The sequence below is a fragment of the Octopus sinensis genome, linkage group LG4 (assembly GCF_006345805.1).
Source record: "Octopus sinensis linkage group LG4, ASM634580v1, whole genome shotgun sequence".
NCBI lineage: Eukaryota > Metazoa > Mollusca > Cephalopoda > Octopoda > Octopodidae > Octopus > Octopus sinensis.
Window position 1 is genome coordinate 132,265,995 of NC_043000.1, and position 15,162 is coordinate 132,281,156.

The 15,162-nt window shown below is 34.6% G+C and overlaps 1 protein-coding gene across 1 annotated transcript; it reads left to right on the forward strand.

Annotated features, from left to right (window-relative positions):
* The first annotated feature begins 1,531 nt into the window (after window positions 1–1,531).
* Window positions 1,532–14,757, forward strand: LOC115210885 (aminoacyl tRNA synthase complex-interacting multifunctional protein 2). The gene is made up of 4 exons (XM_029779655.2): window positions 1,532–2,110; window positions 9,585–9,728; window positions 11,414–11,657; window positions 13,388–14,757. Exons 1-4 carry the CDS (start codon window positions 1,559–1,561, stop codon window positions 13,786–13,788), a joined length of 1,341 nt encoding a protein of 446 aa, XP_029635515.1. The 5' UTR covers window positions 1,532–1,558; the 3' UTR covers window positions 13,789–14,757.
* Window positions 14,758–15,162: the final 405 nt, after the last annotated feature.

The window sequence follows — 15,162 nt, forward strand, 5'->3', positions numbered from 1 at the left end:
CATAGGCCTCCCCTTTGAGAAACACTGATTTAACATAAAATTTGAGACACCAGCAAAAGAAGAAATAAAGATAGACTTTTTTTCTATTCCAAGAAAAATGATTTTACAAATGCACGTTCCCGTGGCTTTATCAATCGCATTCTCACCTGGAATTGATTTTTATAACTTTTTCAAGATTTATACACGCCCTGATATCATCGGTATCTACATATCAAATTTGAGCGCAATCGGATGGAGGATGCCCGAGATCCTAGAAGACACAGACAGACAGAACGGATTTTATATAATAGATATTTACTTGAGTACAATGCAGTCTCAAATATAATGTGATACCAAGACAAAGTGACCATAATTATGTAAATTTTTCAGAGAAACTAACATGATATTTTGGTTTCAAATTTTGGCACCAAGCCAGCAACTTTGTAGAAGTGGGTATTTCGATTACACTGACTCCAGCAGTCAACTGGTATTTATTTTATCAACCTCAAAGGATGAAAGATAAAGTTGACCATGGTGGAATTTGAACTCAGAACATAAAGCAAATGAACTGCAAAGCGTTTTTGCCTGGTGTGCTAAAGTTTCTGCCAGCTCACTATCTTAGCAATTTATATGATATTGCCAGGGTCTCTGGACTCGTGAGATCAGTATGGTGGATATTTAGTTTTAATGTAGGTTAAAATTTACATGAAAAAAATTTGGGCAGAGAGGAAATTCCAGTAGGATGGCCTTGTGAAGAAGAAGGATTGGGCAGAATAATTATTGTGGAGGCAGCGAAACCCAATAAAGATAAAGTGGGAAGGAGAAACAAGTCTATTGTGTGCTGGTAGGTGATATACTAGAATTAGATAGTACAGAGAATCATATCAGAGACTGAGTAGCAATAAAATAAGTAGAAAGAGGTCACATATGTTGTAGTAAGGCTTGAATTTGTAACCGCCAAGTGTGTTTCATGTTTTTACCTCTCTCACTCACTCACGTGCATGTACACACACACACACACAAACTCACACAAAATCATGCACACACAAACTCACCACACACAAACACACACTTACAAACTCACACACGCATACAAACTCACCTCCACATACACAAACTCATACACAATTTAATAATGTATTTATTTTACTGACAGGTTGACAGTTTGAATTATGAAATCTTCAGGTTTGACTTTTAAAAAAAAAGTGTATATGTGTGTATCTTTAAATTTATAGAAAGTTTTCCTTGTTCAAATACTTAACAAGAGTTGGTTCTAAATTATTGTTTCCTTCATATTTTGGAAAAGTAGAGATTCATTCAAACTATTAAACCTCTTCACTTTATCTCAAATATTCCCTCCAAAATGGTACGAACTATACTGAAAAATTAGTATAGCTAGAACTGGTTTCATAAGAATGAATAGATTGAATCAACCCAAGTGATGCCTTTATAAAGTTCTGCATTGCTGACTCACTGTTGTGTAAGTCTATTTTGGTTACACACCTCAACTCTTCTCTTTCAGTCTTTGAAAGTCAGTTATTTTTCTGTTGTCAGTGTTAGTTAGCTGCTGACTGCTACAATGGGAAATACTGCTTCTAAAGCTGCAGAGCAGTTTCTTCACCGAGTTATTGCATGTGGAGCTAAGAAGAAAAAATCACGAAAATCTGACATGTGCTCTGATAAAACTCCTTTAGAACAACCAACAACTATTAAAAATTCTTCAACTGCTGTTACCAAATCTTTTGTAGCTAATCAAGATAGAATGGAAAATATTGATGCTTGTGAAAACAATGGGAATATTGAGACAGCTTTAGTTGAGGACTATGTTTTAGTTTCATCCCGTAATCAACAGAAAGAAGATACAGCTATGTCTGTGGAGAATGTAACTGAGATGAAACCTTCATCAGATATGGATAAATATACCTGTGAAATTAAACCACAAAACTCTCCTACAAAACTACTTCATTCTATAGAAGATATTCCTCATTCAGACAGCACTTGTGTAAATCAAAAGTCCTGTAGTATTTCATCAGAAATATCTGCTTCCAAATCTAACCCATCTTTCACTCATGTCAGCCAAGATGCGACGAGTCATGTGGATTTATTAAAAAATGTTGATGAAAATATTCAGGTAAAAGTACAGGTATTCTCAAATAACAATAACAGCAAAATAATTCTCTTTAATTTAATTGACATACATTTTATTACTAGTAACTATAATAGTGGCTGTTGTTACTATCTGGTTTGTATAACTGATTGAAGTGCATGCACCTTTATTTTTAAGTGGGTCATATATTATATGAGAATCACAAGGAAGAGAGCCTGTACACCATGCTGCTTTTGTTAAACAGTTTTTTTATTCATATCCTTGAAATTCTCTTTGGTTATTGGTTTGTTACAACAATATAGGAATATTTAGTGGATGTTTTAAAAAGCGATTAATAATTACTTAACCCTTTAGCATTTAAACTGACCATATCCAGCCAAAATATTCTACCTGTTTTATGTTCAAACTGACCAGATCCAGTCTCTCATATTTACAGTTTTATTCTAGAAATAAGCAATCATGTCATTGAAATCTCAAAGTTACAGGATAATGCATGACTGGTTCAAATAAATGCAAATAACTAATCTGAATACTAAAGGGTTAAATATGTTTTTTAATATTGGCATAACATCTGAAATTTGGTGTGTTAGGGATGGGGGCAGGGTATTGGTTGATTACATCAACTATGGTACTTATACTTTGTTTCATTGATCCTAGAGGGATGAAAGGTAAAATTGATCTCAGTGAGATTTGAACTCAGAATGTAAAGAGCTGTAACTGAATACTGCAAGGCTTTTTATTTAATGATTCTGCCTATCCACTATTCTTATATTTCTGTGTGTGTGTATGTATGTATGTATGTATATATATATATATATATATATATGTGTATATATATATATAATAAAATGTTCCATAGCTCATGGGGTGCCATTGAAACATTTGTTTACATGTATTGATTCATGCACAATACACTGGAGTAGTTTGTTGTTATCCTCTCCAAGCCCCTAAAAGGGTTTTGAGTTCAAAATTGGGAGCAAATGTAATAATTCTTAATTATGCAACAATGCTTTTGTTGCTTACAATAATAAACAGAGCTTGTTATTTATTCAGCTAAGAGGACCTAGTTTATTGAGAATTAAGTACATTTTCCAAGGACTCGACACTCTGCAGGTACAATATAAACTATCAACTTACCTGTATAACTTGTAGTCTATTAACTTAGCTGTCATTCTGCCTCTAAGTGTCAATAGATGAATAGAAGTGTTCAGTTGGTGTTGTTTAGTATTGACTCAGTGTGATAGGATAGATTTCTGATCAATACTGTTCCTCTTCCTAAGTATTTTTTTTTTTGCACACACCAGGATTACATTATCCTATGGCTCCCTTTTTTTTTTAAAGTGTGTAGATGTGACTTAACTGTTTTTTTAGCAGATAAGTTTTCAATTAACATATATATAAAGGATTAAACTAGTTTGTGCTGATTTCTTGCTCCAATTCTATAATGGTCTGTTTCTTCAATTAATTTCTCGATAATTAACGACTTTGATGGGGAAATTAATTGTTTTTTTAATTTAATGAAACTTTTCTGTTTAAGACATTATTGTTCTTTTTTTTTTTTTTTGCTGAGTGATTTTATTTCCAACATTTCCTAATTATATTTCTTCTTTTAAAGAAACTGGTGACTATTTCAGTTCTTATTAATGTTCAGTAAGTTTCAGCTGACCATGTCAATAGTGCTGGTATTATCACAGTAGTGTTGTTGTCAATGGCTGGTACCTTATCACAGTAGTGTTGTTACCAAAACAAAGGCATTTGTTGTTTAGCTTCAGATCAGCCTGACTGAACAGGCATATGATTAGACATTCCAACTGCGACTATCCCAGCTTGTTTTCAAGGAAGGACATTGTATCCAGTACTAAATTATCTATGTCCTTCCTTATTTCTCAAGATGGTTGAAATCTTATTTGGGTTAGATTTGGCTGCTATTCATAGCAGACCCAGCAACCACATGAAGCTACTTTGTTACTTTATCTTGGTATAGACTATGTAGCTTTAATAATGAATCATAGCGGGGTACAATATGCCATTGAAAATTTTAGGGAACATTGTAAAATTGGTGACTTTTATTAGCTTACATAGCATAGTTAAAGTTCTCCTTTTGCCTTGATTCCATCACTGTGAAGTATATTTACCACTTAAATGTGGCTAACCCCTAAGGGTGGATGCTATTGTAGCTTGTAACCCCAGGAGGACACCTCCTCCAGCTGGCTATTGATACACTTTCTGTGCCCTATCAGTATTTGCAAAGGGAAGCCATCCTTCCCGTCTTCAACCTATGTCAATAGCCAGCTGGAGGAGGTGTCCTCCTGGGGCTACAAGCAACAGTAGCATCACCCTTAGGGGTTAGCCACATTTAAGTGACATACTTACTTCACAATGTATTGCAGCTACTGTTTATATCTTGTTCAGAGATTTATAATTCCATCACCATCAGACCAAAATAAAGCAAACAATTTAAACAAACTCAGTACAGCTTTTTTTTTTTATATAACTTAAGTCTATGTAGACAGTATCATGATATTGCAGGGTCCCCATGGCTAGTAAGGAAAATGGAAGATAAAACTGTAGTCTCATATGCAAAAAACCCAAAGCTATGTGATTGTAAAATTCTTAATCACAGTCATTCAGCATTCCACATTCCAGCAAGTCATTCTCCATTCTGGTTTGAGGAATATCTTGATTTCATACCACTGTCATTTTAATGGTTGACTGGGTAAGATGTGATTTGGTGATCCTTATGAAACCTAAAACTTGCCAGCTTTAAAGTACAAGGAAACTTGGCACCAATTCTCTTTCATGCCTACGGAAAAATATTGTGTCATATATTATGAGTGATCTGTTTTAATACCGAGTACTCTCATTTGATGAACTGGATTCTCTTTCCTGTCATAAATGACAGATGAGGGTTTTGCAATGTCTTGCTGAACAACTTGCACAAATGCTTTGTTTATAGTGATCAAATGTTTGTGCCATACATGACCTCACTCTCCATCAACTCGACATTGTCAGTACACGGTGTATCATGCTAACTGTTGAGGTTATTACAGAGCAACATGAAATGGGATGCTTTATTTTTTTTTTTTTTTTACTGAGTGATTATATTTTATTGTCATTTTTCTGCTTGCTTTTTCTTACAAGCGAGAGTCTATTTACTGTTGAGAACATTTCTTGCTGGTTGGCTTTGAGAACAATTCTTGCCTTAGGCAGTAGGTGTTAAAACACCAACAGTCATTTCATGGTTACCCTCTATGCTGAATGCATTTCTAGCTTCTTGGCTATCATCCCTATGTACCACAAGAGGAACAACCTTCAAATAACTCTGGAAGCTTTTACTTCCTTATACTAAATCAGTTTCAAAACACAAACTTATTATATCATTATCATCAACATTTAACATCCATTGTCCATGCATTGGACAGTTTGACTAGGGCTGGGAAGCCGAGGGGGCTGTGCCTGAAACCAGTCTGATTTGGCATGTTTTCTAATGCCCTTCCTAATGCCAACCACTCCGAGAGTTTAATGGGTGCTTTTATATGCCACCGGTATGGGTACCAGTTGCGTGACACCAGTATCTGACATGACTACGATTTCATTGCCTCCGTGAGGCCCAATGCTTGAAAGGTGCTTTTTATGTACCACCATCACAGATGCTGCTTACATAATACCAGCATCAGCTGCATTGTCTCCATGAGGCCCAACGCTTGATAGGTGGTTTTTACATGCCACCAGCACAGGTGCCACATACATGACACCAACATCAACCACAACAATGATTTCATTTGGTTCGACAGGTCTTCTCAAGCATGGCATATCACCAAAAGTCTCAGTCACTAATCATTGCCTCTGTGAGACCCAGTGTTTGTAGATCAAGCTTCACCACTTCTTCCCATGTTGCATTGTTGCCTTTATTGAACTCATAAAGCAAAATATGCCAAATATGCTCCTTTGTCACTTCCATTATAGCTTTGAAAAAATAATGGTTAAAATCGAACTACACTCTTCAAAACTTGCACTTAGAATAAGGACATGGTAAAATTACTACCTGCTTTTATAGCGAGTTGATGCAGGTAGTTTATCCCATTCCCCTTCCAACTTTTAGTTCATGCAATTGAAAAAAATCACATTAGTTATGGGATGACCCAACACACACACACATGCATATATATATACAAGGCAGCAAGCTGGCAGAAATGTTGCCGTATTTCGTCTGCCGTTATGTTCTGAGTTCAAATTCTGCCGAGGTTGACTTTGCCTTTCATCCTTTCGGGGTCGATTAAATAAGTACCAGTTACGCACTGGGGTCGATATAATCGACTTAATCCGTTTGTCTGTCCTTGTTTGTCCTCTCTGTGTTTAGCCCTTTGTGGGTAATAAAGAAATAATATATATATATATATATATATAGAGAGAGAGAGACAGAGACAGAGTAAACAAGAATAAACTATTGTATATTTCAGGGCATCACTACACACATGTTTCAGTAGCATGTTTATTCTAATTATGAGTATTTGCATAACAGGTAACACTATATATATATATATATATATAGTCATGTAAAAAGTATCCAGTCCAGTGTGTAAAATGGTTGTCATCAGAAAGTGCATCCAGCTGTAAAAACCATGCCAAAGCAGTTGGCGTAGCTTGGTGCTGTCCCCTGGTTTACCAGATCCTGTCAAACCAACCCATGCCAACATGGAAGACTGACATTAAATGATGTAAATGATGAGTACCTGTGTATGTACACACAGACACACAAACATGATGTTTGTTGTTGTGGCACTGTAGTTAGAGTATTGAACTTTTGACCAAAGTTCACTGGTTCCAACTATAAGATTCTCTTGAAATTGTTTATTTTATTTGTAATCTTTCATTCATTAAATATGTTAATACTATGGCACAGGCACAGCTGTGTGGTTAAGAAGTTTTCTTTGAAACTTAATGGTTTTCAGGTTCAGTCCCATTGCATGGCACCTTGGGTAAGCGTCTTCAATTATAGCCTCAGGTTGACCAATACTTTGTGAGTGAATTTGGTAGATGGAAACTGCAGAAAACCTATGGCTGTTTAGTGAAGAAATTTGCTTCCCAAACCATTCAGTTTGGGGTTCTGTCTTACTTCAGGGAATTTTGGACAAGAGTCTTCTACCATAGCTTTTGGCCAACTGAAGCCTTGTGAGTGGATTTAATTAACAGAATTGAAAGAAAATTGCTTTGTGTGTGTGTGTGTGTATGTGTGCGTTATAGTTGTAAATGTGCATCACCATCATATAAGTACTGTCACACACTTCCAATCTTCTGTGAAAACAAGTCCAGCTACGGTTAAATACTGCTTTGTTTAGAAGAGTATGAAGTTTGCAACAGGATGGGTATCCTCCATAAAAAAATCTACCTCAGCAAATTTATTCTGATTCTGCAAGTATGGAAAAGTGGGCATTAAAATGATGTACATGTATATAAATGTTGATGAATGTTGATATTCCACACTTGTCCCTACTTGAGCAAAATGGTGGTGATAGTACTGAGATGGACCAGCTGTATTAAGTACAGCTGACTGAGGTAAATAGCACAGATAATAGTTTATTTAGTTTTGTTATCCTGGAATGTTTAGTTTGTGGTAGATTGCTGCTAGTCTGTCCAGGTAAAGAGATGTTTTTCACTTATTGAAAGAAAAGTATTAAAGATAATCTCTAGCAAATTGTGGTGGATAAAAAGGGAAAATAAAATGAAAATGTTTGTGATCAAGAAGGGCGTTAGCTTTTGTTGAATGGTTTCATATGTGTGGTAGCAGGATTCGGCTATTTGCCACAACTCCAATAAAAGTCAGAAGTGGTTGTTGCAGAATTTCTACAACTTCACCAGCTTTAGGATACAGTTGAGAAAGACACAGATCACTCTGCCTGCAACATCCCCTGTGTGTGTGTGTATGCACACATTCAAACATATACATGTATATCCTTGTGATGTTTTCTCTAAGAATGCAAAACTGACCTAAGATTTTTGTGTAAAAACAACAGTAAAATTCGCTTAACCCTCTTAACCCTTTCATTACTGTATTTATTTTGAGATGCTCTGTGTTTCTTTCAATTATTTTAAATATAACAAAGAATTTAGTAAATTAACTTCGTTATCATTACGCTAGTGTTAGGAACACAAATTTTAACTAAGATTTGGAGGAAGATTTGAATTCAAAACTTATGAAAACAAGATATTTATACTAAAGAGCCAGAGCCGGTTTCAGCTGGGTTGGTAATGAAAGGGTTAATATCAATCTGCCTGAGACTACTTCTGGTTCTATAATACAAATTCTCAGGTTCAAAGTAATCTAAATTAAAAAAATTCCTTCAAAATGTAATGTCAATTTATGTTCCTGACATCAGATTGAGAAACACAAAATTATTTTACTAAATTTTTCATTATTTTTCAAATTGATTTGAAACAGGGGCAGTGTATAAGTGCATGGAGACACTATGTTGTAATGGAAGTTCATAAGTTTAATCTTTACCCCATTTTAAAAGGTGCTATGGATTAGAAAGCATGCTCGATAAACTGTCAGTATCCCAGTTTTTATTATCTGTTAAAGCTAATTTTATTTCATTTATATCACAAATGATCTCATTATTTATGGCTTTTCATACCCATATTCCCCCCTCCCCTGTAAAATATTAGGGGCTTATGGTTACTTGGTGCAGGCAAAGGGAAACTACTCCAGTTTACTTGTTCTAATGTGTTTCTAAAAATTTCATTTACTTATGAGACTCAAAGTGAGATCAGTCTTGCAAACTATTATCATGGAATTAGTTGCAGTTGAGTAATATATCTGCTTGGTTGTTAATACCTTTGTGGGATGAATTTAATATGGAATTTACCATTACCGTTTCTCAACACTCATCACCTACAACCCTTAATCAGGACTTCAATATCGATAATGGAGAAGAAATACTTAAAGCTAAGAAAATATGTGTTAATTTTTGTAGTATTCTCCTATATAGTGAGGAAGTTACTATCATGTTTATTTGCAGCTTGGTTGAATGAAAAGTCATAAGTATTAAGTGGTGGACAGATTATAGCACAATATGAGGGAGCCTCTACGTAGTATTCAACCTACCAGAAAGAGGAGTCAAATCTTCAAATACATTCTATTGGCTTTAAAAAAAAAAAAAGAAGAAAACAGTGGTTATGGTTATGGAAATACTGTCAGGTATAAAGATGGTCATATTTGGAATGCTTTTGATCATAGATATGGTTGATCGGTTAATCATGTTGGACCTGGGGCTATAAACTACACAAATTACAAGAATGTGATCAACATTCTGGATGGCAATTGTACACTTTTTGTCCAGTTTTTGTGATATTACTCTGAAATATTGAAGTGTAAGAATTAATACAAAAGGAATTGTTTATTTTAGTTATCTTTTATCTTGATTCTGGACTTAACTTTCAGATGCTTTCTTAGTTTTGATTTATTTCTGTTATATTTTCTTTCCTTTTCAACATGAAGACACTGAATAACCCAATTTCTGATCTTGAGAGGCAACAAGCTGCTATCTTTGCTCGACTCAAAAGAATACAAGATGAATTAGATAAAATGTCATGTGGAAGTGAATGCCAGGAGAGCAGTCAGACATTGGGCCCTGTTCTAGATGTAAGTACAGTTTCAATTTGGCTCTTTGATGTCTCTTTTCTATATAAAAAAAAAAGCTACAAAACATTGTCATGGATACTATTTGTGTGAAATGTTAGAACTAAGTTTTGCAATGGTATTCTTTGTTTAATGATTAATCTTTGAAATGAGTTGACTGAGGAAAATAAAATTATCTCATTCTGGAGATGGTTTCTGTGTTAACAGACATGGCTGTGTGGTTGAGAAGTTTATTTTTCAGCCATGTTTTAGGTTCAGTCCTGCTGTAGAGCACCTTTAAAAGCCTTGTAACTGGTTTTGGTAGACAGAAACAGAGAGAAAACTGTTGTGTGTGTGCATGCATGTGTTTAGATATGAAGTTATTTGTGCCAAATTGTAGTTTGTGGTGTGTGGTGTTGTCAGTTTCTCCTGTCAGCAAATTGTCTGGGCACTTCATGCCTTTGAAACTGTAGAATAAGTGATCTCTAAAACTATTTAGGGTTAGTGTCAGGAAGGGCATTGAGCTGTAAAGCATTGCATCCATCACATTACATTTTCATTTAACTCATGCTTGCAAGGAAAAACTGGACATAAAAAGAATGAAGTAGTAGAGCATTGATCTTTAACCATACACCAATCACTTATCTTTCTCTTCTCTCTTTATATATGGATATGAGAAAAAGGAAACAGAAAAAAATTGATGCCTTATCAACATATGACCTCTGTTTCTGTGAAAGAAAACATGCAATGATAACTTCATGTAAGGGTTTTTCTGATCATTGTCATCATCATTGCTCTTTGGTCTGCTTTTTCTCTGTTGGCTTGTGTTGGATGACACCTCTTCAAGTAGTATTCTAGGGATGGATATCTTTCTTGGTGTTAACATTTACTTTCTTTTCAAGTAAGATTCTTTATTCCACATCTTTGTATGTTGAACTATCAAGCTGCCAGACATGTTGATTATGCAGGAAATGAATGTCACTGTTGCCCAAGCCGGGTTGATGCAAAGATGCATGGAAACACACACACCTCATCATGACCATCATCATCATGCTGGTGGCACATAAAAAGCACCATTTGAGCGTGATCGTTACCAGCGTCGCCTTACTGGCACTTGTGCTGGTGGCACATGAACAAAACATTTGAGCGAGTTCGTTGCCAGTGCCGATGGACTGACTCCTGTGCCGGTGGCACGTATAAAACACCATTTCGAGTGTGGCCGTTGCCAATACCACCAGACTGGCCCTCGTGCCAGTGGCACGTAAAAGCACCCACTACACTTTTGGAGTGGTTGGCGTTAGGAAGGGCATCCAGCTGTAGAAACTCTACCAGATCAGATTGGTGCCTGGCACAGCCATCTGGTTCACCAGTCTTCAGTCAAATCGTCCAACCCATGCTAGCATGAAAAGCGGACGTTAAATGATGATGATCATTCTTATAATGCCCATTTTTTTTCATACTTTCATGGGTCAGATGAAAATCGTTGAAATAGATTTTCTGTGGCCACATGCTGTTCCTGTCACCAACCTTCACTTGTTTCCAAGCAGGGTAATATTTTCCTATGGCTGAAAATGCCTCACGTTTTATTTTTCATTTGAATTATGGTTACAAACGGATAACCTAATAACTACAGAATAATAAACTAAATAATGATCTGTGATTTCTTTTTCTTGTATTTATATAATTTTAATTTTTATTTTATTCTACAGAATGTTAAATTTCAAGATTTAGTGATTGGTGTTGACCCGAATTCAGTCCCGTTGTCTGTACTTATTCTATATCAAGAACTCTCACGAAGTTTGAAAGTGAAGCCTACTGTATATGTTCATTCTTCTGTTGAGAAGAAACCTTCACCAAAATTACGTAATTTATTTGACTTTGCCTCACCTTTGAAGAAACCGGAAGACAGTCGGCTGTCAAACGATCTGCTGCTCACAATTATTTACAAAAATGGTAAAAGAACCATTATAACTACTTTTCTATTTGTCTTTTGTCTTTTACATGTTTCAGTCATTTGACTGTCTTGAAGGGTTTTTGAAGAACAAATTGATCCTGGTACATATTTATGAATTTGGTACTTATTCTATTGGTGTCTTCTGCCAAACTGCTAAGTTACAGGGAGATATACAAATCAACACTGGTTGTCAAGTAGTGTTGTTGGACAAATACAAAGACATGCATACACACACACACACACACAAACACACATGCATACATATATATACATGGTGGGCTTCCACACAGTTTCCATCTAGCAAGTTCACTCACAAGGCATTTTTGGGCTTGGGGCTAACCCATGGTGCTGTGCAGTGGAACTGAACCTGAAATCGTGTGATTGCAAAGTGAGCTCAACCACGCAGCCATGCCTGCACTATTTATTTGCCTTTTTTTAAAAAACTGTTTCCTATAAATCTTTCTTTGTTTTATTGGTAGGGTGGTGGTTGTAATTTAAAGTTTGCAGCTTCAAGGATTTGACTGAATGTCTTTTACTACCACTTATAGCATTAGAACTTGCTGTCACTTTTGTGAACTGAAAGAATTAGAATTATTTACCTGTGGGTACAATATAATAGGGTGCTGGGATGGGTAGTTTCTGTGTGGTTGCTTAGCTTGTTAGAAATAACAAAATCTCCTTTGAATCATATCCTACTCTTATTAACCCTTTCGTTACCAACCCGGCTAAAACCGGCTCTGGCTCTGAGTACAAATGTCTTGTTTTCATAAGTTTTGAATTAAAATCTTCCACCAAATCTTAGTCACAATTTATGTTCCTAAAATTAGCTGAATGATAACTAAGTTATGTTACTGAATTCTTTGTTATATTTAAAGTAATTGAAAGGAACATAGAATATATCAAAATAGATACAGTAATGAAAGGGTTAAAGAAAATAAGGACACATTAAATTAAATAGTCCTAGATATACTAAAACAAAGAGATAATGAGGGATGATCATGTCTGGAATGCCTTTGAACGTAGGTTCTGGAGATTAAACCTGTGACTGACACAAAAGTGCCTTTATGTAGTTGTTACTTGTTAGAAATAGCAGGTATATTGCTCATATCATATACTACATTGGACATTAGCTTCTGATATACAAAAATCCCATAAGCTACTTTTTATTTCTAACCACCTTGAATTTATGATTACATATTAAAGAGCTCATCTGTAATATCTACATTCATAATCTTCTGTTCTAATACAGTAAAAAAAATGCTACCATGTGAATGTTGAAGATTTAAGCTGATTCACCCGAAATTATCATACCATGTTTAGATGGATTGCTTTTGCCAAGTACTCAGAAAATTTTGGCTTGTTTGATGTTGAAGAAAACTTTACTAGTTGGTGTGTTGTGCATAACTTCTGCCAAATAAGTGTTTACTTCTCAATTAGATTAGTACTTACCATCAAGTCAATCAAGATAATCAGAACAGATCATGATAAACACTGGATAAATCGTGGATATTGAACTGGCGGAAGACTAAAAATAATATAAATAGAAAACGAGAGATCAGCTTTACGGGGGTTAACTGGCTATTTATTAATGGTTATTTTTTAATATTTGCTTCTCAAACATTGTAAAATTCGGGTTTCTTTTCATTCACATTGTCAAATAGTCATTTTCATTGAAAATCAAATTATTATTTAATTTGTAATTTCATTTTCTATTAATTTTTACTTTCAGTTCGTCAAGGATGTTCGCTGATGGTCAATCCTGAGAAACAAACCTTTATCTATGGAGAAGTGAATGTTGCTCGATATTTTTCTAGATTGATAAACCCCTCATATGATAAAGATCCTGTTCAGTCAACGCTGATAGATGCTTGGGTAGATAAAGCCAGTTTATTACTTTATAATGGTAATGCTGAACAAAAAAATGAAATGATAAAAGATCTAGACTCAACACTGTCAAAGAGAAAGTGGTTGGTTGGTCATGACTTGTCTTTAGCTGATATTGTTTCTTGGTCTGGTATCCAGAAAAACAAGCTTGCTAAACTTGTTTCACCAAATGTTGAAGTTTGGATGAAAACTTGTGCAAGTCATCCCATGTTCAGTTTTGTTAATAAAGTATTATCACAACTCTGAAGTCAAAGCTTTTGCTAGACTTAAACTGATGGTTTCCAATCAACTTTTATATTGAGATGTTGATGATATAGGTTTTTCTATTAAAGAAAAATGTTGTTTTAACTTTTCAGCTTTTAACATATTTAACAATAAATAAGCTGTTCTAACTATAGATTTTATTTAGAACGTGTGTGTTAAAATGGTAAGGGCCAGATGTATGGCAAATGAAGACATTCAGTCATCTTTTTCTCAACTCATTATCACAGCCAATGGATGGATTGTCTGAGATACTGATGTAGAGGGGTGAAGTATTATTAAATGAAACTAATTTGAAGAGGATCTTTCATCACATATATTTGTATAATTCATTTTGTCGAGGACATAATGAGCTGTAGGTGAAGTGTACTTGAGTTTGGATCAACTGTCAAAGTACTGTGAGACATTTCCTTACAAATAGGAACTCGGCTTTTATCACAGTTTTTTGCTCATAGAAGGATTCAACTCTGTATTACAATCGAAAGAAACAATTCTTAATATTACCTATTTACTTCAACGTGGGTTGGACCATTGAATGTGATCTCTTCCAACGACTCAGTTCAGTGTTTGTGAGAGGATGTGCTTGTGTCTGTGTGTTGAAATTTCCTCTTGCCAGTTTTGTTTTCTTAAATAAAGAAATGTACATTAGCTACTGTTATTGCCATAAGGAATCATGTCAGGTGGACTGAGAGCTAATTTGATAAATATGTAATTCTCCACCATTTTTATGCAAGTTCTTTATTTAAACCATAATTATATTCACTAGAACTAATTAATATATAAGATTGTTAATAACACTCTATACTTTTAATCTGATTCAGTAGTTTATAAAAATTCCTGTTGTACATTTCTCTTTTAAGTAAATTATATAAACTCTTAAAACTATGTCCATTTTGACATTTTCACCATAAGCTTTATATCTTTGAAAACCCATCAGCTGATTTCTTTTTAATTTAAAAAAATGAAATTGTAATGTCGAAGAATTGGAAAAATAAAATATATATTTTAAAATAAATAAATAAAAAAGTTTTTAATTTAAAAAAATTATATTTTGTTACTTTACTAATATTTTTATTACTTCTTTTGGAGTTGAGCTTTTTTGATGAGTGACTGTATATGAAATTGTGTTGAAACTGAAGCAATTAATTATGGAATAACCGTTTAGGAACACAAGGACTATATTATTTGTTTTTTTGAGGAGTGAAAATTTTCGTCACACTTCTGTAACCTTGTCACTAGGAATTCCATTCAGAGAAGTACAGCAAAACTTTGGACACTAAGAAGTGAAAAGAACATAAAACAGTTTTAGTGTTTTCTTAAATAGTTAAAATGGTTCTTTCATGATATAATTGTTTATTA

Coding starts and splice junctions, on each gene's coding strand:
- LOC115210885 (XM_029779655.2), top strand. CDS start 1,559: ATGGGAAATACTGCTTCTAAAGCTGCAGAGCAGTTTCTTCACCGAGTT. Junction 9,729..11,413: donor CATTGGGCCCTGTTCTAGAT/GTAAGTACAGTT, acceptor TTTATTCTACAG/AATGTTAAATTTCAAGATTT. Junction 11,658..13,387: donor CACAATTATTTACAAAAATG/GTAAAAGAACCA, acceptor TTTTACTTTCAG/TTCGTCAAGGATGTTCGCTG.